The sequence below is a fragment of the Tursiops truncatus genome, chromosome 16 (genome assembly GCF_011762595.2).
Source record: "Tursiops truncatus isolate mTurTru1 chromosome 16, mTurTru1.mat.Y, whole genome shotgun sequence".
NCBI lineage: Eukaryota > Metazoa > Chordata > Mammalia > Artiodactyla > Delphinidae > Tursiops > Tursiops truncatus.
Genome location: NC_047049.1, coordinates 11556465 through 11579105, shown reverse-complemented (window position 1 = coordinate 11579105; position 22641 = coordinate 11556465). Strand labels below are relative to the sequence as shown.

At 51.0% G+C, this 22641-nt stretch overlaps 1 protein-coding gene across 6 annotated transcripts in view; it reads left to right on the top strand.

Annotated features, from left to right (window-relative positions):
• GRK5 (G protein-coupled receptor kinase 5) overlaps positions 1 to 22641 on the top strand; it is a 224904-nt gene that overhangs the window by 136182 nt on the left and 66081 nt on the right. For 2 of the 6 annotated variants that reach the window (XM_033842012.2, XM_033842011.2), the window contains exons 3-4: positions 20733 to 20792; positions 22000 to 22112. In XM_033842012.2, the coding sequence (XP_033697903.1) occupies positions 20733 to 20792; positions 22000 to 22112 (173 nt within the window). Of the gene's footprint in view, positions 1 to 19056; positions 19116 to 20732; positions 20793 to 21999; positions 22113 to 22641 lie in introns of all 6 variants that reach the window. The other 4 variants (XM_073793899.1, XM_033842015.2, XM_033842014.2 and 1 more) reach the window with 2 other exon arrangements.

Here is a 22641-nt window from a genome sequence, read left to right as displayed (position 1 = left end):
TGAACCCATGTCCATCTCCCACCCCAGCCCTGCCCTCCTGCCCTGTAGCCTGGCCGTCTTCTCCTGGCCTCTCAGTGAGCTAGGCAGGGCAGAGAGAGTTAGTACCCCATTTTACACACCAGGAAACTGAGGCCAGGTGATTCGTCAGAGATCACTGAGCCTGGCATTGGTAGAACTGAGCTTCAAACCTCGCTCTTTTGCTCGTACACCTTGTATTAGTCTGCTCGGGCCATGGCAAAATGCCACTGAGTGCCACGACAAGATAAGGCTGAGTGGCTTAAACAACAGAAATGTATTTTCTCACAGTTCTGGTGGCTAGACGTCCGAGGTCAGGGTCGTGACAGGGTTGATTTCTGGTGAGGGCTTCCTTCCTGTCTTGTAGACGGCTGCCTTCTTGCTGTGTCCTCACATGGCCTTTCCTCTGTGCAGAGAGACAGAGCGCGCGCCATCTCTGGTGTCTCTTCATCTCCTTCTGCGGACACCAGTCCTCAGATTAGGGCCTCACCCTTATAACTGCATTTAACTTTAATTACCCCACTCAAGGCCCTGTCTCTAATACAGCCACATTGAAGGTTAGGGCTTCAACATATGAATTTGAGGGTGGGCACAGTTCAGTCTGTAACCTACCCTGAGCCCCTTCCACTCTTTTGGGGCCCCCAGGTCACACCAGGAAGTGGCTGCTACTGCGCATCAAAGGAGTCATTTGGAGCGACTGATTGTGCAGGAGCCCCGGGAGAGGACAGGGGCAATCTGAGAAGGCTTCCTGAAGGAGGGGTGTGTTTTTGTGTGTGTATACCCTGGGCTTGAGTAGCTGGCCCATTTGGGAATCTGCGTCATTTCAGGGCAACCCCACAGGGAGTCCACCCCTACCCCCCACCCCGTGATTCAGACGAGCTTGGCTATTTTCCAGGAGCAACTTTCTCTCCATGGATGTGGCAAGAGGGGAACCATCTGGTCCTTGCTTGGTCCAGCAAGGCAGCTGTAGCTTGATGCAGCCCATCAGGTAGCATTTCCAGGTCTTTAATGTGGAAGGGGATGGAGTTCCAGGTGGGCAAAGAAGGGCAGAAGTCGAGCTGAGGACCTGGGAAGCGCTCCTTCAGCAGAGAGAGACATCTGCAGATTGGCTGCTGCATGTGGCAGCCAGCCCCAGCTGCTGTGGTCCCAGCTGCTGGGGAGCGTGATCTTTCTATAAAGAGGAGCCTTGTTAGGATGTCATCACCTGCAGGAGCCCCTGCTGTAAATCCTCTTGCCTTCCTCACCCAGTGTCTGTCCTCCCTTCTCTTCTTAGACTCAGGCCAGATGTGGCTGGTGAAGGAAATCCTCGCTGCCAGGTTTAGAAATTTTAACTTTCTGCAGTGTCTGTGTTTCTGGAATGAGGGCGGGGTTCCCAGGACAGAGGCTTGGGTTCATGCACCAGGTCCTGTGTGGAGTCCGGAGCAGATATGGGTTCTGTGTGGGGTTGTAGTAGGTACTCAGTCAAGAGGCTGGAAAGAGTGCTGAGGAGGTCGAGGAGGCCGAGGGAGGCCGAGGGACTCTGCTCTTTCAGTGGAACTTCGTTTCTCACGTTTCCTCTATGAAGACCACAGTGCCAGCCCTGCCCCAAAGCAGAGTGTGAGCCTGTCCATTCTGGGTGTCTTTGGCTTCTCTTATGTCTGTGCCTCAGCTTAGCACACCTTGGCCCTAGCCGGGCTCTGAAGGTGTTGAGTTGCTTCTTGGAGCTTAAGCCACAGCCCGTGTGAGAGGGAAGAGCCCCCTCTTGCTGCTCCATGTGAAAGTGCTTGAAGCTTTCGCAACCCCGTTAATTAAGAAGATGGAGTATCTACTCTCCCCTTGGGCTTCCCTGGTGGCGCAGTGGTTGAGAGTCCGCCTGCCGAGGCAGGGGACACGGGTTCGTGCCCCGGTCCGGGAGGATCCCACATGCCGCGGAGCGGCTGGGCCCGTGAGCCATGGCCGCTGAGCCTGTGCGTCCGGAGCCTGTGTCCCGCAATGGGAGAGGCCACAACAGTGAGAGGCCTGCGTACCACAAAAAAAAAAAAAAAAAGAAGATGGAGTATCTACCCTCCCCTGTCTCCCACCCTTTCTCTCCTTCCTCTGCACCTGGCCCAGGGACCTTTGCTTGGGTGACACTCCCCTCCCTTCCTCCCTGAGGGAGGCCCATCGCTTCTCTGGTGGGAAGTGGTGGCTTCCTCTTGAGGGAGGAGCAATTTGCTGTCCTCCCTTCCTCCGATTCCCAAGGGTGAGTCTCTCTGGGACAGCAGAGGGGCCTCCTGGGAAGCCTCCTTCCCCCCAGTGCTCGCTGGGAGCATAGGGCCTTAGGAACCAAAAAGACCTGGACTCAGGCCCCAGTTCCTCCACTGCCACTGTATGACCTCAGCGAGTTCCTTAGACCAGTGATGTGTGGTTTTCTGTTCAGTGCTGGGGGAGAAGTCTCAATCCCCCAGGGTAGCATTAAGAGCGAGAATGGAGTCTTCAAGCCTGGGGCTCTGTGGGTGCTGAGCGCATGTGCAAGAGCTCCCGTGTGAGTGGTCCCTGCCCGCGTGGGGGATGTGAGCTGATGCCCCTCTCCCATTTATCAATCTGGCCCTGGCTGCTCTCTGACTGCCTAGGTGGGAAGGCCTCATCGTCATGATTAAAACCATTCCCTTGGGGACTTCCCTGGTGGTGCAGTGGGTAAGACTCCATGCTCCCAATGCAGGGGGCCCGGGTTTGATCCCTGGTCAGGGAACTAGATCCCACATGCACGCCACAATTAAGAGTTCACATGCCACAATTAGGAGCCAGCGAGGCACAACTAAGGAGCCTGCCTGCTGCAACTAAGACCTGGCGCAACCAAATTAAAAAAAAAAAAAATCCCTATTTAGCAAGCCCTAGCCCTCGTCCATTCATTCATTCATCCATTCTCCTGTTTCTGAGAACCTGCCCTGTACCAGGCCTTGCTCTGAGTACTGGGGACCACAACCAGAAATAAGATAGCAGGGCTGGCTCCTTATTTCCAGACTGAAGCTGGGGAGGGACACTAACCAAGCAACCACCCAAGCAGATTTTTTTTTTTTTTTTTGGCTGCACCTTGGGGCATATGGGATCTTAGTTCCCTGGCCAGGGATCGAACCTACGCCCCCTGCATTGGGAGTGCGGAGTCTTAACCACTGGACAGCCAGGGAAGTCCGCCAAGCAGATTTTAAAGGTCACCTGTATTGAGTGCCAGAGAGGAGGGGTGACAGGGGCCCAGCTCTGGGTGAGGCTTAAGGGGACTCAGAGTTGCAAGGCAGCCCTTGCCTTTAGGAAGTGTGGGCACCAGCTGTAGGCTGTTCCCACTCTGGGCTCTGTGACCATCAGAGGCAATCAGACTGCAAGGTCAAAGTCAATATTTAAAAAAAAAGGAATGTCAGTTCTTAGGAAGCTCTTAGTAGCCCTGTATACAATCTTGTGTTTAGCCAGTTACTTGTAGCCAGGGGCCAGAGGCCACCTGGATGTCTGCCCCTTGAGTGCACGAACATCCCCCACCTTCCTGGCCCTTGTAAGAGAGGTGGTGCCATCCCAGGTGCTGGTATGGCCATCTGGGGGCTGCTCCTTGCCCATGCGCTTCAGGAACCCCAGAGACACTTGAGCCTGATGTGGCCGGGACGAGGCAGTTCGCACAGCGCCTGTATCTTGGGAAAACGAATGTGGTTCCCAGTGTGCTGCCTTGAGTTCCTGGAACCAGAGTGTTTGTTTTGTGTAATATACAGCAAAAACAGTTCTAGTGACTTCAGAACCTTGTGGCTTCCAAACTATAACTTATTAAAATACTGGATTTTTTATCCAGTGGATAAAATGTGGATTACCCGGGATATCACAGGGACAGAAAGCTAAATTGTGTTTGACAGGGAGAGAAAATACTCTCCATTTCAGGTCACCGTTTTTTAAAAAAAATTTTATTTATTTTTTTATACAGCAGGTTCTTATTAGTCATCCATTTTATACACATCAGTGTATACATGTCAATCCCAATCTCCCAATTCATCACACCACCCCCACCACCCCGCCGCTTTCCCCCCTTGGTGTCCACACGTTTTTTCTCTACTTCTGTGTCTCGATTTCTGCTCTGCGAACCGGTTCATCTGTACCATTTTCCAGGTTCCACATATATGCGTTAATATACGGTATTTGTTTTTCTCTTTCTGACTTACTTCACTCTGTATGACAGTCTCTAGATGCATCCACATCTCTACAAATGACCCAATTTCGTTCCTTTTTATGGCTGAGTAATATTCCATTGTATACATGTGCCACATCTTCTTTATCCATTCATCTGTCAATGGACATTTAGGTTGCTTCCATGTCCTGGCTATTGTAAATAGAGCTTCAATGAACATTGGGGTGCATGTGTCTTTTTGAATTATGGTTTTCTCTGGGTATATGCCCAGTAGTGGGATTGCTGGGTTATATGGTAATTCTATTTTTAGTTTTTTAGGGAACCTCCATACTGTTCTCCATAGTGGCTGTATCAATTTACATTCCCACCAACAGTGCAAGAGGTTCCCTTTTCTCCACACCCTCTCCAGCCTTTGTTGTTTGTAGATTTTCTGATGATACCCATTGTACAAGTCACCATTTTTAAGGGAATTTTTTTTTCATCTGTTTATTTATTTTTGGCTGCGTTGGGTCTTCGTTGCTGTGCACGGGCTTTCTTTAGTTGTGGCGAGTGGGGGCTACTCTTCGTTGCAGTGCGCGGGCTTCTCATTGCAGTGGCTTCTCTTGTTGAGGAGCACGGGCTCTAGGCGTGTGGGTTTCAGTAGTTGTGGCACGCAGGCTCAGTAGTTGTGGTGCATGGGCTTAGTTGCTCCATGGCATGTGGGATCTTCCCGGACTAGGGCTTGAACCCGTGTCCCCTGCATTGGCAGGCAGATTCTTAACCACTGCGCCACCAGGGAGGCCTCCAGGTCACCATTTTTAGAACTGAACACATGCTTTCTGAGATTTGGGTACCTTAATTCCACCAGGGAAGCAGTTCTCTATTTGCTTAAGTCCAAGGGCTGCTCGAGGACCATTGGACCCTGGGAGCCTTATCACAGCACCGTGGATCATGCCAAGGGAGGTCGGGTGGGTACATCGCATTTGAAGGGACACCTCGGCCTCCCTCTCAGTGGCAAAGGAGCATCTGAAACTGCCTGATTTAGTAGATGAGGTTCAGGTGGGTGAACATCAGTTCCACAATTAATCCCTCATTGGCTGTGTGTGCTCAGCTCTCCCCTGGTTGGGCAGTGAAGGGGGTGGGTTTGGGGAATTGGCAGGAATCTCCAGTGACTGCTCCTTATCATAATGATGGATAGACAGTATTGATACTTACTGAGGGCCTTCCCTCTGACAGGCACTGGGCTAATAAACCCCTTGGTTGATCTGTCCCTATGAGGTAGGTCGTATTGTTATTATCTCTATTTTAGGTCCAGGAAAGCGAGTCTCAGAAAAGCTCATACAGCTAGTATGTGGTTGGATCAAGCAGAGTATAGGTTCGGCTGCTGTAACAAAGACCCACCCGAACGCTGGTTTAAACAAGGTAGAAGCTTCTTTCTCTCTCATGGAACAGTGCTCGGGTAGGGGTTTGGGGCTGCTGTGGAAGTTCTATCTTTGTGGCTGTTTAGTTCCCAGTCTCTTCTGTCCTTAGGATGTTGCCTGCATCTACATGGTCCAAGATGGCACCCCACATGTCTGCATTCTAGTCTACGGGAAGGGGGACATGCCCTTTCTCCTAAGGACGTAACCCAGATAACTGGGACCTTTCTGCTCATGTTCTATTGGCCAAAACTTGGTCATATAGCCACACCTAGCTGCAAATGTTGTTGGGAAATGTAGTCTTTCTTTTGGGTGGCCGTGTGCCTGGCTAAAAGTGGGAGATCTATTACAACAGAAAACACGATGAATGGACATTAGGTGACTGGGATGAGTCTAGGTGGTGCACAGAGTTCATGTCCCTTACCTGTCCACCACCTCTCATCTCCGAGGAGTTCAAGGTCAGCTCCAAGGAAAGGAGCCCAGAGCTGGACCGTCAGCTCCTCGGGTGCTTACGGTGGTGGGTGTTTCTGCCGATCCCTTGATCCTCTGGGGGAGCACAGCGCAGGGCAACAAGTAGGTGCTCAGTAAATCAATCTTAAAGGGAGAGCAGTAGAGAGGGACCTGACCTACCAGATCCAGCCCCAGCTAAATATGATGGGCGCATCTGGATGTGAATTATGAGGGGGCTGGAAACTGCAGTGACCAACTGCCAGGAGGCAGCTGGGCCTAGAAGGATTCCCTTGCAGGGTGGAGCTCCCAGCTGCTTTGGTTGGGACCACAGAGAGGTTCAGGGTATCCTGTTGGCTGCCCTGGCTTAACCCCAACTTTGAAGACATCTATGAGCTGTGGTTCCAGACTGGAAATTCGACTCCGTGCCTGCTTTGGGAGGAACTGGCCGCTTTGAGTGGCTTCTCCCCTAGCGGTGGTCTCTTGGGCTGTGCCCTGTACATTCCTGATTCTTTTCTGGCCACATGGAGGTCTGGGTTTGTCAACTGCTGGCCCCTGGTTTGCGAGGAAGGGCCTCTGCCTCTCTCCCTCTGTGCTCCAGCTGCCTGCTCGAACTGGCCCTGACTCAGCTAGAACAACCTCTCAGAACCCAGGCCCCGTTCCGAAGTCCTTGGAGGGCTTTCTGAGATGACACACTGAATGTGGGGAGCTGAGAGCTCTCCGGTCCCTGTTATTAGTTACACCTTCTGAACAGAGCTTCTCTCCATGCAGGTGCTCAGAAGGGAAAAATCAGTGAGCATCCGATGTTCCAGCGTGGAATTTTTCAATCATTTGAACATTGTTCTTGGCAAGGAATGATTGAAAACAAACAGCCATTATAGGTCACGTTTTGAGACCATTTAGCAACAGAGGGTATTCTTTGATCATCCCAATGGTTTTTTGGTCTGTTTCGCAGTTGTCTTTCTTGTGCTGAGTAACTGAAGAGGATACCGGTTAGCCTCGGCATCAGTTAAGTGTCTGTCAGAACGTCTGTTCGGAGCCTGGCAGTCAGAGGGAAGAGAAAAAGTGTTCCCAGAGAGCGATGTTCAGGCTGAGACGGAGCTTACGAGGTCTAGACAGTTATAAGATATGTGGAACTCTTAGAAAAGAAAGAAGGGAAGAAAGGAAAACATGTGTCTTGGGTTCTGCGTGCTTCTATTCTGTAGCTGTATAGCTGAGAAGGCTTTAGTTTACAATAAGTGGTATTTGGCAAGAAGTGTTACTGCCTGCTGACAAATTGATTGCGCTCTTTTACTGAGATGAAAATGCAGGAGGCATTTTGCTTCTTTTCCCTCTTGATGATTAAAAGCGTCTACTTGGCTCCAGGCAGAGATGGCCCCTGAGGATTTATATGAGACACCTGTGTGGCATCCAGCACCAGCCTTCAGGCTGACAGAAGCAGCTACCCTGCACCGTGTTCAAAATGCCAGGTCCTGGGAGGGAGTTTTGACAGGCTTGACCGGGAGTCTCTGTGCCAGACCTGGGTGGGACCCTAGGGTGAGGGACTTTGAATTTTAATCAAGAACTTCCCCTCCCTGTTCACGCTGAGCCAGGGCCTTAGAGCAGCTGAGCGGCTAAGCAAGCCCCGCGGTGAGGAACAAAACCAGACCTGCCCCTACCCGGGCCTCAGTTTCTCCGTCTGAGCAATGAGGGCATCACACTGGCTTTCCTTCGGATTTTCTTCAGGGTCTGTGTCCCTGCTCCCTCCGGCACGCCCTTGCTCTGTCCTATGATTGCATTATAAAGAATGAGGATGCCAGTGTTGGGAAGAGGCTCCGTTTCCCACGTGGCAGATCCATTCATTAACTTGACCCGGCCCAGGGACAAATTAGAATGTAGCCAACAGCTAGCAAATTGATGAGATAGGTCTTAATCCATTCATTCATTCATACTTGTGCACTCAAATATTACTGTGCCAGCTCTATGCCAGGCTCTGAATGGGGAGCTGGGCGTGCAGGGAACCAGGCAGCCTGGGCCCCGCCTGCTCCAGGTGGGGTCTAGTCCCGTTTGGATTCCCCTCCTGTTGGCTTAAGGACTTGCCTCTATGTCGGTCCTAGCACAGGAATGAGATGTGAAGTGCAGTTCTAACAGCCTGTTTAAAGCCAAGCATTTACTTTTGGACACCCAGGACTTTAAGATTTCTTCCTTCAAAGAACAAGGGATTTGTTTTGACAAAGGAAGTGTAAACAGGAGTCTAGTGAATAATATTTCTCATGGCTGCTCCTGCTTTAATCGATTGTATATTTATTGGTGATCTCTTAAGTGTCCAGACTGTCCTAGGCTCTGCCGGGGATGCAGAGAATTTACAGCTCAGCTGGGGATGGATGGATGTGTGTGTGTGTGTGTGTGTGTGTGAGAGTGTGAGTGAGTGTGAAGGCCAACTCTGAGGACAGTGGCCGAAGGAATGAGACAGCACGAACGTTACTTGATCACAGGTGTGGTGCTGGCCGCAGAGCTGAAGGAGCTCCAGGGAGGGGGCGTTCCGGAGGAGAAGGGGAGAGAAGGGTATTCTACACCATTCTCCTTTGCCGGTCCAGCTGGTAGCCAGCCCCTGAGCTGCCACGGTTTTCCCAGGCCTTAGTCTCTGGAGGCTGAGCCCTGGACTCTGTATGCAGAGCAGTCCTGGGCCCGTGAGAATGGAATGACAGGTCATGGGTGCGTCCAGGTTACCAGGGTGACTCTCTCCCCTGTGGACTCCCGGAGTCTGCCAAATGATGCCACTGGTGTGACGCCATCCACCTCTCGGGGTTCCAGTTCCTCACCTGCTGCCGCTGCGGATTCCCTAGAAGCTAAGAAATGCAGAAGAGCTGTTCTCTTTTCAGGAAGAGATAAGTTCAGATCTCATCTCCACCTCTTGCTAGCTCTGGGACCTTATGCTAATTCCTTCTCAGTGCCTCATTTTTTGACATCTGAAAAATAGGCTGTTAATAGCGTCTGTTTCGTAGATGCAAGAGAAAAGCATGTGAAGTGTGTCGCACGGTGCCTGGTATACAGCAGGTGCCCCATTCATGTTAACTGCTATCGTTCAGTTATTATTATGACATGTCAGGTGGCGAAGTCGGAAGGTCACCGTCTGATCCAAAAGTCATGTCTTTCTGAAAACTAGCTTAGCTGAACTCTATGAAAATTCATGTCTAAAATCCCGACCCACCCTGGGCTGTAACTCTGCTAAGTGAGTCTGGATTGAGGCTCCACCTCTCTCTGTTGGTTTCTGCTGAAGCATCTCCCCTGTTTCTCATCTGCAGCGTAGGTACCAGGTGAACTGTGTGCCTGGGAATATGTTCGTCTCTTCCCGACTCTAGCCCCTCTTGGGTCTGGGGCTAAGCTAAGCAAAGGTGGCTTGAAGGAAGGAGTTGACATGCTGTCATATTTAATTACCAGAGACCTGGATCAGGTACCAGTGGGCCAAGCCCTCCATACGCTGTTCCTTGAGGAAGCAGAGTGCAGGTGTATCACGTGGCCAGTCTTGTAGGAGCCGTGATGAGGCAGCTGGCGGAACTGGACGTGTATCTGAGAGAGGCCTCCAGGAACACAGAAACACTGCCACCAAATATTTGCCCTCCCTATCTCAGGAATAAGGACTAAGGGACAGGTATTCCAGAAAGGTTTGGTCTCAAAATAAGAATGACTTTTAACATGGTGCTGATAAAGAGTACCGGACACCTTGTAGGTGAAGCACTTACTGTCCCTGGAATGGCACAAGTTAAGGCTGGCTAAGCCACTAATGGGGATCATACCCAGAGGATGGGGGTTGGGGGGGTCTTTGGAACCTGAGACATCAGGACTTTGGGGAGACCATCAGTTGCTTCCACCTTCCCAGGCATTCACTTCTTAAGCCGCTTTTGGCCAGCACAACCGTGAGCCTCGCTAGGCCCTGGCCACTGGCCCAGGAAGAAGCAGGACTGCCTCTGCATGGAGGTTGCTGTTTGCCTTGGCCCCTGCTTGCCCAGCCACTTCCTGGCCCTGCCCTCCTGTGGCTTTTGCTTCATTAGCTCAGAGCTCCAGGTGAAGCCAGGCCCCGGGGCCCTGGATGGCACAGTGGGCACAGCCTCCGAGGCTGCAGAGCCTGCACGCCTCCCTGCTCTCCTCCCGGGCAGGCTAGGGCAGCCCACAGTAAGGGTGCATCAGGCGCTGTCATCCAGGCTTAAACTGGAAAAACGCTCGAGAAAGACTGACGCATAGAGAGCGGGGGTCACGGCGCCGGGGTCCCGCAGCAAACCGGCAGGGCTGCAGTGGAAGCTGGGGACCCACCCCACGGAGCAGCGCGCTTCCCCGGCCCTGGGGAGATGCTGCTGTTAAGCTCCCGCTTGCTCTGCTCCCGCTCTGGCCACAGTGCAGGTGCAGGAGGGGCCGCAGCCGGGTGGCCTTAAAGACCCCAACAGTCGTGAACTCTGCTTGGGGCTCTGATGCTGGAGAAAGGCCATGCCCTCTGGTCTCTCCATCCCCACCAGGCTCCTGCCTGTGGACGCACCCAACTGGGAGGCGGGGACATTTACGCTCCCCTAGTTCATCAGCTTCATTTTGTAAAAGGGGAAACCGAGGTCCAGAGAGCAGAATGATGGGTCTGAAGTCATACATGGGTCAGAGGAGAAGCTGGAGGCAGAGTCCAGTCCCCTGGCCCCAGCCCCATGGCCCTGGCTGAGCTTTGAAGACAGTGAGTCAGGCAGGGCCTGTGTTCAGGCCCTTCTCGCTTCTGGAGGCGAGGCCCACCACAGCTGCAGCAGACGGCCTGGCCCAGCCTCGCCTCGGCGTGGGCACCCAGAGCCCTGCAAGCCTCACGGGTTCTTTTGTTAACCTTAGATGGAAGCCCTGCTAGGGACAACTCTTCATCATCTAGTTTTTTCGGGGAGACCTTCATTTCTGGCAGATTAATCACTCAGTGGCGGGGGGAGGTGTCGGGGGGGTGTGGGCCTGGGATTTCTACTCCCCAGCTTGGAGGCTTATGGTCTCCACTTCACACTGATTTGTTCATTTGTTTTGTTTTATCTTCATTTGTTTTACGTATACACCTGCGCTCTTGCTTGGCCAGGCACTGTTCCAGATGCTGGGGATAAAATGATGAACTAGACCTTGGAATCTCCCGGGGAGCTTTAAACACTACTGATGCCATCTCCAGAAATTTGATACAGTTGGCCTGGGTGTGGCCTGCGTGTTTCAATTTCTAAAATTGCCTGTATCCACATGGAAATTTCTTTTCAAGGAGGAAAAAAGCTTGTAGAAAGGATGTGGCTCTAAGCGGATGGTTGTGAGCAGAGCCCGAGTGAAGGGAGGCCCCGGGTCATTCACCAGCCACCAGGCTTTCCCAGGTGCCGCACCACAGTGCCGGGTTCCAGCTCCCTGAAGGCTCTGCTGCAGGCCCAGCAGGGTGAAACGGGGCTCTGAGCACCCGCCTGTGACCCAGGCCATGCACCCCAAGGGGGACATGTCTGGCGGCCACAGCTCCTTTGCTTGCCAGGGACTTCTTAATCTCAGTGATCCTACAGCCAGACTTTTAGAATAGTTGTTTTCCCCTCATCTGTAAAGATTTAAAATCTTAAGAAATAGAAACTACCACAGGTCACACACATCAGTCGTCTCCTTTTTGCCTGGCATTTTCAAAATCCTCCACTGGTGATGAACCAGGTGCCTTTTCTACTGATGCCTTGTGGCTGTCATGCTCCTTCTGTGCTCGCGTGGAGGGAATGCTTATAGTCACAGAGTGGGGACTTTCAGCCCGGGAGAGGGCTGAGAGCCCAGTGGTCTCTACCGGCCAGTAGAGATGGCCAGTAAAAGAGCCAGGCCTGGAACCCAGGTCCCAGTTCTGTCCCCAGCTCTTCCACCGTGCCGGGCATCCCAGCCACTGCCCCACAGTGTCCGTGCCTCCCTGGCCATTCCCTGGGTCCACCTCCATCACCCCACCCCTCCATTTACCCACCCGATTCTTCATGCCATTCTCACTGCAAGGGAATATCTAAATTCTTCGCTTTTCTTGGCTGCAAGGATAAGAGAGAGGTCACTGCCTAACTCTGGGGCCCCATCACTGCCCAGAGGGGCCCGTGGTGACAGCGGAGGCTTGACATCCTTTCCAGCTCAGCCCCCAGGCCGTTCCTAGGCTCCAGGTATCTCCTGGGCTTTGACCGCACCCAGTGGATTCAGGGCAGAGACCTGAACCCTCACAAAGAGGTGGGGCTCATTCGGGCGGCTGCATGGGCCCCCCGACAAGTAGACTTCCACCCACCCCTCCTCCTTTCACAGATCCACAGACCGGACCCTCCTTTCCTCCCCCTTTTCCACCCCTGTCCCCACTTCCCCCACCTGGCAGCCCAGGCCCAAACACCCTACAGCTCAGTGGTTTTTACATGTGACTTGTCCAGGTGTCACTAACCTTTGTAAGACTCAGGCTTAATAGTTTTGATCCTACAGAGACACATGACAAGTACAAGACATTCAGTAAAACCTGAGACCAGCAGGAGGGCAACAAAAAGCACAGGAAGATGGGGCTCGGTTTGGGTGTGTTCGTGTAATGTGCCACATGTCATTTTTATTCACATAAAAACATCTTTCTTGAAGCAATAGGAACCCACTCGGCTGTTGCGAACCAAATACCAAATGTTTCCTTTTTCCTCTCCTGCTCCTTCCAAGAGGCGGGCTATGAAGAATTGCCCTTATCCGTGATGCTATCTTGCCTTTCAGAGAGCCTTTTCCTCAGAGCAAACGCCGGGATGTTTCTTCCAGCTTTGGCAGGAATTTTTGAGAGAAAGCTGTTTTCAAATCCCTTTTCTGTCTCTGTCTTAGACCTGGAGTACAGCAAAGGGGGGGGGGGGGGCTCCAGGCCTCAGTCTAATCCAGTCTCCTCCAATCTGTTTTCCTCAGTTGCCTCAGGACCTATAAGCACCCCTGCCCCCAATGAGAAAAAACAACAAAACCTGGTATTTTGGTGAAACGGTGTTAAATAAGATAAAATGAAAGAAAAGAAAAGAAAGCTCCTGTTGGTAGAGAGATGGAATCAGGAATCAGGAATCACTTTTGGATTAGCTCTCCCACCCGCCCTCCGTGTACAATAAACAAGGGCTCCCGTGTTAGCATTTCCGTTTCCTCAGGAAGCTGCCTTTCTTGCTCCTACTTCTGAAATGGAATGTGCATTTTCATTGGCCCAAGTTCAAGGAGTGCCTAGGGGCAACAATGAAAAACCGGTCCCAAGCAGATCTCGGTGGTAGGTGGTCGACACCCCCTCCCCCAGAGCCGGGACTTCTTGCTTCCTATCCTCTGGGGATTGACGCCAGATGGGGAGGGAGGGGGAGGGAGGGAGGGGTGGCGACCTCCCTCGCTTGGGTTTGTAGCCATGAGGGGAGCCATGCTGTCCCCGCTGCCTGAGTTCTGGCTTTCAGTTGGGAAAGTCTGGTGACCCTCCAAGCATCCGCATACCAAAGGCTCTTAATTAAGAAAGTATGTTCCCATTTCATGTCACTCGAAAAGAATGAAAACAGTGACAGCATTTATTTATCTTCACTATCAATATCATTCCTGTTTCTAATTCCACTGGGGGTTATGAGTCTTGAAGGAATTGACTGTGGGTTGTGAGATTTTAACCCCAGCCATGTGCTGTGGGGATACATGTGTCTTCTCTCTGAGAGAGAGGCTCAGAGCGAGGGGGAGAAGGGCCGCAGAGCCCTGCCCTCTGCCCTTCTGAAGCTCAGAGTCAATGGCTCTCGCCGGGAGGAGTGGCCTTTGCTTTGCCTTCTTTGGTGCTGATACAGAGTTGTCCCCCTCTCACCGGCTACATCCCATTTCTTTTCTGAATCTTCAGAGAGTCTTATAGAGGAGTCTTATAGAGGAGAGGGGATGTCCGAATGGCTACCATTTGTTTAGGACCCACTATGTGCTGACACTGGCCTGGGCACTCACGTGTGTTGCTGATACTCTGATTGCCCGTGTGATGCGTGAGGACCTGGGCCTCAGGTTAAGGGATGTGCCCAAGACTAGATAACATGTTAGTCCATTTGGGCTGCTGCAAGAGAATACCACAGCCTGGGTGGATTTATAAAGAACAGAAACTGGGGCTTCCCTGGTGGCGCAGTGGTTAAGAATCCACCTACCAATGCAGGGGACACGGGTTCGAGCCCTGGTCTGGGAAGATTCCACGTGCCGCCGAGCAGCTAAGCCTGTGCGCCACAACTACTGAGCCTGCGTTCTAGAGCCTGCGAGCAACAAATACTGAGCCCGTGTGCCACAACTTCTGAAGCCCACACGCCTAGGGCCTGTGCTCTGCAGCAAGAGAAGCCACCGCAATGAGAAGCCCACGCACCACAACAAAGAGTAGTCCCCACTCACCACAACTAGAAAAAGCCCACGTGCAGCAACGAAGACCGAACACAGCCAAAAATAAATTTATTTTTAAAAGAATAACAGAAATTTATTTCTCACAGTTCTGGAGGCTGGAAGTCCAGGTGCCACTTCATAAATGACCATCTTCTCTCTGTGTTCTCACATAGCAGAAAGGGCAAGGGAGCTCTCTGGGGCCTCTTTTAAAAGGGCACTAATCCCATACACAAGGGCTCCACCCTCATGACCTAATCACCTCTCAGGCCTTACCTCCTAATACTATCACAATGCGCATTAGGTGTCTAATGAATCTGGGGGGGAGACACATTTAGTGTATAGCAGGTGTCCTTCACAATGGTCCTGAGGTGTGGGTACTGTCAATGGCTTATTACAAGAACAGGATAGGAGACAAGAGGAAGCTCTTGGCAAACACCCAAACATCACAAGGTGGTGGTAAGAACAGGGCTCCTTGTCTTGTTGTGCCCTCTGTTGGTTGACAACTTGTTAAGTGTCATGCCCGACCTTTAAGGTAGGCTTGGCTGTGCCTAAAAACTTCAGGACATGTGTGTTGCAAAAATGCATATGTTGGCATGCTTTGCATGTGTATTCTCAGGCAGTTACCTTCATTACCAAGTAAATTTACTTGCCAACCCCTCAGATAACACTGTGCTGATTTGTGTCCCTCTGTGCCTCACCTCCTGTGCCCAAGCAAGCTATCAGTTTCTGTCCATTTTCTTTAAGCCGTTCTCTCTCTCTCTTTTTTTTTTAAAATTGAAGTATAACAGATTTACAATATTATGTTAGTTTCAGGTATACAGCAAAGTGATTCAGTTACATATATTTTTTCAGATTATATTCCATTATAGGTTATTAGAAGCTATTGAATATAATTCCCTGTGCTCTACAGTACAGCCTTGTTGCTGATCTATTTTATGTGTAGTAGTTTGTATCTGTTAATCCCATACTCCTAATTTGTCCCTCCCTCTCTCCCTCTCCCCTTTGGTAACCATAAATTTGTTTCATGTTGTTAACGAGTCCAAGCTCGCTGTGCTCACCGCATGACAGGCCAATGAATCAGAGACAAGGTGTTGAGACAAGGAATACGACTTTCTTCGGAAAGCCAACAGACCAAGAAGATGGCAGACTAGGGTCTCCGATAAACCATCTTCTCGGGCTTTGCATGCCACTTTCTTTTATAGCACAGAGATGGGGAGGAGATGGGGTAGGAAAGTAAAAAGGCCATAAGTTTTGCAAATATCCCCTGGAATGGCCAGCCTGGGGGCGGGGGTGGGGTAGGGTGGGGGGAGGGGATGTGTTAATTTCTTCTTTCTTGCAGCCATCCACAGGTGGGCGGAGTCAGATTGTCTTCCTGAGAGCTGAACAGAGGCACTTTGGTTTAACATCTCAGACAGAGGGGCAGGGTTCCCTGAGGCAGGCCATTATGTATGATTATAATAACAAAAGCAGTGGAAAGCAAAGGTTAAAGTCAAACAGATCAAACATGGAGTCCGATTTAGCTCTTCCCTGTTACACTGTGTCTGTGAATCTGTTTCTGTTTTGTATATAGATTCATTTGTATTATTTTTTAGAGTCCACATATGAGTGATATCATACAGTATTTGTCTTTCTGTCTGATTCACTTCACTACGTATAATATTCTCTAGGTCCATCCACGTTGCTGCAAGTGGCAATATTTCATTGTGTTTTATAAGCCAGTCTCTTTTTTTTTAATTACTGTGGTAAGAACATTTAACATGCGATCTACCCTCTTAATAATTTTTAAGTGCACAATACAGTGTTGTTAACTACAGACACAGTGTTGTACAGCAGATGTCTAGAACTTAATCATCTTGCATAACTGAAACTCTATATCCATTGGACAGTAGCTCCCAATTTCCCCCACCCCCAATCCCTGGCAACCACTGTTTTACTGTTTCTATGAGTTTGACTATTTTATTCAAAAATTTTTTTCTTTTTTTTTTTTGGCCACAACACGCGGCTTGCGGGATATTCCCCAACCAGGGATTAAACCCATGCCACTGCAGTGAAAACCCGGAATCCTGACCACTAGGCTACCAGGGAAGTCCAAGTTTGACTCTTTTACGTACCTCATAAAGGTGGCGTCATGCAGAATTTGCCCTTCTGTGACAGGCTTATTTCAATTAGCATAGTGTCATCAAGACTAACGCATGTTGTCACGTGACATGATTTCCTTCCTTTTTAAGACTGAATAACATTCCACTGTATGTATACACCACATTTTAAAAATCCATTCATTGGTCAATGGACATTTACGTTTGTTGCCACATCTTGGCTGTTATGAATAGTGTCGCAGTGAACATGGGAGTACTAATACCTCTTTGAAATACTGATTTTAATTCTTTTGGATAAATACCCAGCAGTGGAATTGCTGGATCGTATTAATTTTTTGAGGAACCTCCGTATACTTGAAGCCGTTCTTGAAGCTTTCCTGCAGTGGTTGCAGATCTAGCCCTGAATTCTTGCCCTAACACACTTGTCCTAGGCTCGTCCCTGCCCTGTGGCTTCTCCCTGCCCCTCTCTCCAGCCTCTGGCCCTATTTCTCTGGCTTTGACCTTCTCCTCCTTCCCCAGCACTCAGCCTCTCCCCTGCTGACAATTTGCATTGCCTTTGGCGAGCCCATCACTCCCATTCCCATGCGCCAGCGAGCCCTCCCCTGGGCACCTCCCCTGGGCACCTCCCCTGGGCACCTCCCCTGAAACCCATCCAAACCAGGAGAGCAGCGTGTGTGCCCCTGCAGCCGGGGCATTTCTGGCAGCCCTGCGTGTGCAGCTTTGTTTGTGGCTGCCCTGCCCAGCCCTGTCTGTGAATGTGCCTCCCTCCTGCCTGGGCTGGTAAGCAAACTGCTGGGACAAAGACAAAGCCTGCGGAGCCTGTCTCCTTTAAGGGGTGCCCCTCCCACCCCCCTGCGACAGGGCCTGGAATGAAGTGCCCAGAAGGGGCTCAGCCAGTGTCTGTGAACTTGCTAAGGGGACGTTGGTTCTGTCTGAGGCATGGCAGGAGTTCGGTGTGCTGCGGGAAGGAGTGGCAGTCCTGTCTTCCTGGGCCAGCCGTGGGCGTGCTTGGGAGGCGTCAAGCCCTCGAAGAAGCAAACGACATGTGGTTTCCTTAAAGCCAGTTCAGTTCGGCTTCTCACCAGAGCAGGATCACAACCACAGGGGCTGCGCCCTCCCTGCCCAAAGGCCAGGGCTTGAACCACAGGTGGGAATGGCTCCCAAACCAGTGACCTCCTCCGTAAATGTCTCAGGCTCGTGACTTCCACCCCATTTTTGTCCACCTTCCCATGCACTGCACTTGAATCATTTGTGCTCTAAAATTATTGATGCCCCAGTGGGACAGTGAATCCATTCCAGTCTCCTTGGCCTTGGAGTCCAGCCCTTTCCTGTCTGAGCCCAGCTGCCTCTCCAGCACATCTGCCCCCCATCCTCCTGGGTGCTGGTGGGCCCTAGCCCTCCCTGGGGCAGCCTGCCCCTTGATCCAGGGCACTATAAGTTCAGAGCTTATAATGGGCTTTCTGGACCCCCTTTTCCATCACCTTCCTCTGGACATGCTTCAGTTTTGTGTCCACCAGACCAATGTTACTGCAGCCAAGGTCAAATGTCACATCACAAAGACCACACCCCTATTCTTGGTCTCAGCTGACCGCCAGCTGTTAACTCCAAGCCTGTTTCTGGATCATTAACCTGCCAATGGGTATGAGGTGTGTCTCCTCCCACCCACTCATCCACAACCCCCCCCCCCCCAGGTGTTCAATTCAATAAGAGAGTCTGAAAATTGAAGGAACCTTCTAGTATCAAAAAGCAAGAGACCTTGGAACAGAGTTTGTTGAATGAATGAAGGATCCAAAAGAATAAGGCTAGAATGATTTGATGATTGGTGAATACTTTGGGGGCAGGGAGCCTGATGCCCCTCATATCTTACATAACGACAGACTCTTTCTGGCTTGGAAGGAAAGATCAATGAAGGATGTGGCCAGAAGCAGGATTTTCACATTCAGAAGAGCTGGTGTGTATGTTTGTGTGTAGACCGTGCATGTGTGCCTGTGTACACAGCATCCCAGGGGCCTCCCAGCCTGAGAGAGAGATTCAGAGACAGGGAGAGCCCTGCCCCTCTGTGTTGCGTACTCCTCCCCACTAACCCAAACAGGACACCCTTGGGAGACGGGCTGTGGGCAGGGCACTTCCAAGCTGTATTTCTACAGCATGGCTGGCTTCCTTAGAAACCGACTAGAAAGGATCTGCTCTGAAGATGTATTACAGAGCAACTTGTGCTTTCAATTTCAGTGTCCTCTGACTTTCCTGAAGTGACCTGCCCCTCAGACTTGCCCTTGACGCATTAAGAACTTTGAATCTGCGCCTTTTCCTGTCACCTTGGTCAAATCCCAAATTCACATTCTTTCTTCTGTGGCCTCGTTCTCCATTTCTAAAGGAATTGCAGACTTTGCACTTTGATTTTAGTGGTGGTGGTGCTTCCTCAGAGGATAAGCCCATTTATCTTTATTTAAAGCTGAGAAGACATCCAAATAGATGATTACTGATCCTCTTCTTTCTTCCTGGGCTTCCAACGCATGGCTTTCTTGCCTGGGATCCTCTGTACAGCTGGGAGAGGCACAGAACTGAGGTGCTGACAGCTTGTGTTGGAATCACATGGTGTTTACTGTGCTGTGAGTTTATAACGGCTTTGTTTCCATACTGACAGCACACGCCATATGGAGAGAAAAAATCCTGTCAGATGAACCCTTGAGGAATCACAATATGGTACATGAAATCTCATAATTGCTTTTGGAAATGGGGGAGGGCCCCTTGCTCAAATCACATAAGCAATGTGGCGCTCTCTGCCATAATTGAATAAAACGGGAGTTTCACACAAGGTAATTTCCTTTGTTCTGTGTTTGTGCTGGGGAAGCTCAGCTGACTGGGGAAGGACAGGGAAGTTTGTTTTCCTCTCCTTGGGGGATCAGGCTGAGTGGGAGGTGGTGAGAACGCAGGCTGTGTCTGTAGGGCATCGTGCTAACAGGTGCGGGCTCCAGACCTGTCACCCTCCTGGCTCCCTCCAACCCAGACTCCCTCCTGTGGCTGATGACAACTTGACATTTTATTACTGTCACTTGGGATCTTGTCTGCCTACCTCCCCACACACCCCCTTTCCAACAGAATCCAAGATCGCTGAGGGCTGGGACCATGTCCCATTCCCCCCACTCCCGACCCCCACCAATCCTGGCACACAATGAGGTGAGTTAAATGCTTGTTGGAGTGGCTATTCCCGAACAATCTGTGCATGGAAAGGTAAGCTGAGTTAAGGCAATAGTTCAAGGCTAGTTTCAGCCCCCAAACCAGTTGAGGAGCGGGCCAAGGGGAGACTTGCAAGGTGCCTCATCCACTTGACCGAAGTATCCTCTCAAGAGAGAATGAGAAATTTGTGAGTGCCTTCTGATACAAGGTGTACTTACCACTGGTGGATTCCTACAAAAACCATTCTTGCCCTCAAGCAGTTTACCCATGAAAGGAGAAATGGGCTATAAAACTCTCCAGGCCCAGTCAGTTGTTCTTTCAGTTGCAAGAGACAAAAACCCAACACCAACTGGCTTAAGCAAAGACAGATGGCTAAAGGTGCAGGCACTGGGCGGGCCTCAGTAGGCTGCCTTTCTGGGACTCCTGTGATATTCACAGCTCCAGGCTTCTCTTCCTCACTCAGCTGTCCTTCCCTTGCACTGGCTTCATTCTCCATGGGCTCTTGCTGGTGGGAAAGACAGTTGTGGCAACTCTTGGCTGACCAGTCCTAAGGCCTTGTCATCCCAGAGAGGAACAAGTGTCTTTTCTGGAAGTTCTACCAAAAACCCTGGAAGGACTCCAAGGCCCCCTGGGTCACCTGCCCTGAACCGATCATTGTGGCCATGAAACAGAGGGCTCTGATTGGCCAGGACTGAGTCACGTGCCCATCCCTGGGGCTTGGGAGGAGTTGCTCCCTTAGGACCCTATGATGGTATTTTGCAGACTCACAGAGAGGAGGTTCCCCAAAGGAAGGGAGATGGAACAGACCAAAATCCCCACCTCCACGATGATAACAGATTGTGTTTATTAAGCAATTCCTTTGTGCCAGGCTCTCACTGCTCCTAAGAGATAGTACGATGACTGTTCCCAGTTTACAGATGAGGAAACTGAGGGATAATGTGTCAGGTCAGTTGCCCTGGGGCACACAGGCAGTGAGTAGTGAGGCTGGGATCTGAATCTGAGTTTAGCTCCAGAGCCCTTGCTCACAGCCACCACCCTCCCTACAAGTAATGGCTGTACCTCTGTGGATAAACTCTTTGGGTATGACAATGAGTGGGCGTGATGGTTCTCTTCCTGTCTCCTTGTTGTTTTCCATATCTCCAGGGGGCGGTTCCTGGCTCCTCCTCTACAGTTGGCAAGGATACAGTCATTCCATCCTCCCAGGTAGCTCTTCTAACTGAGGTCTGCCTCACCCTCTTCCTGGTTTCCCCACGAAGTCACCTGAGTTTTCCTGGTGCAGCCACAAAATCAAAGGGCGAATTTTCAGTGCTCTGGAGGGTCTGAGGCAACAAGTCTCAGCCAGACCTTTGAGCATCTTTCTGCCCAGAGAAAGCCTCTTGCAGAGTCATTGCAGGAAGAAGCAGAAGGGACCCTCCCAACTTACCTCCAACATGCATCTTCATTATCGAGAGGAAGAGTAAGGCCCAGAGAGGGCAAGTGTGTTGCTTGAAGTCACACAGCAAGTCATTAGCTAGAACCCTGGTCTCTAGGCCTCTGTGCTTTGAGTCTTGCACTGTTATTTCCTCTTCAGAACTCTCTTGGCTACTGAGTGGCTGAGGTCTGGTCACATCCTGTCTCTGTGCCTCTAGCTCCTCAGCTGGAAAATACAGGGTTTTCATAGTTTGAAGCATTCTAAGACTGGGCTTTGCTCCAATTGGGCAAATACGAAATTTTGTTTACTGTATTCATTAGAATATTTGAATTACAAGTCATTTTAAAGTTTTTTCAAATTGCCCTAAATAATGCTCATAAATAAGCCTTTCAGATGTGGTTTGGGCTGCAGGCATAGTGTGATCCAGAGGTTCATAACTTCACCAGAGCACCTACTCATCATTTTCCCAGCTCTGACTTCCTCTGTCTGTCAACCTTATCCTCCCAGCAGCTTGTTGTGCGGTGTCAAGAACACTGCAGCAGACCCTGGCCTCACACCCATGCACCCCAGTACCAGAGGAGGAGGGAGCACCTTGGCTTAGCGTGCCCAGGCGACGTCTGTGGTTCGTGCTGATTTTACTGGCTTGGGTTACATGCCCACCACCCTTATCCAGTCAGTCCCTGTAACCACGGAATGTGACATGCGGATCAGGCAGTCAGGGGCAGAGCCTTAGTCCCCAGAGCTGCTAGCATCTCCGTACAGAAATCAGGACACTGGAAAGGGAGTGGGCTGGGGAGTAGAGGCAAGGTCATAACTGGCTCCTCTTTCTACACTGACCTTGACTCTTCTGAGTCTGCAGAGCCTGGAGGTGGATAAAGGGTCCTGGGAGTTTGCCGATCACCTTGCTCCATCTGTCTGAGGCAAGAACCCAGGTGTGGGTTGGTGGCTCTGTCTGGCCCTTTCTGGGGTCTCACCATATTCTTCTTTTCTTACCTCTAGAGAGAGATTACTGCAGTTTATGTGACAAGCAGCCAATTGGGAGGCTGCTTTTCCGGCAGTTCTGCGAAACCAGACCTGGGCTGGAGTCTTACATTCAGTTCCTGGACTCAGTGGTAAGTCCCTTCGCTGGGGGGAAGAGCCCTTTGGTCCTTTGTGATCAGCGATCGTTTTTGTCCAAAGGAAAAGATAGACCACGTGGCTTACGTGGATACAGAACAAACTTGTTGATTAAGAGACTGCTGGTGCAGACTCGTCTCCAGGTCACCACCTGCTGCATGACCTGCGGGGCCAGCTCCCACTCTGGGCCTCGGTTGCCGCTGCTTTAACACGAGGTTCTGTCAGTTCTCTGATTCTGGGAGCCTGGGTTATTGTGAAGTAGTACCTAGGAAGTTGGGTGGTTTTCCCAACACCCCAAGGTGTTGGATTCCCAGGCCCCTTCTTCCAGCTGAGAACCCGTTTTCTAAAATTCCAAAGCTTGTGTTTCTTTGTGTGCTTGTTTACTGTCTGCTTCCCCACTAGAATGCAAGCTCCCTGAGGCCAGGGCCCTGGGCTTCCAGTTCACCTCTGCCTGGCATTGTGCCCAGCCCATACAGGCATTCAGTAAACGTTTGTGGGAGGAACACGTGTTGGCCATTTCAAGGC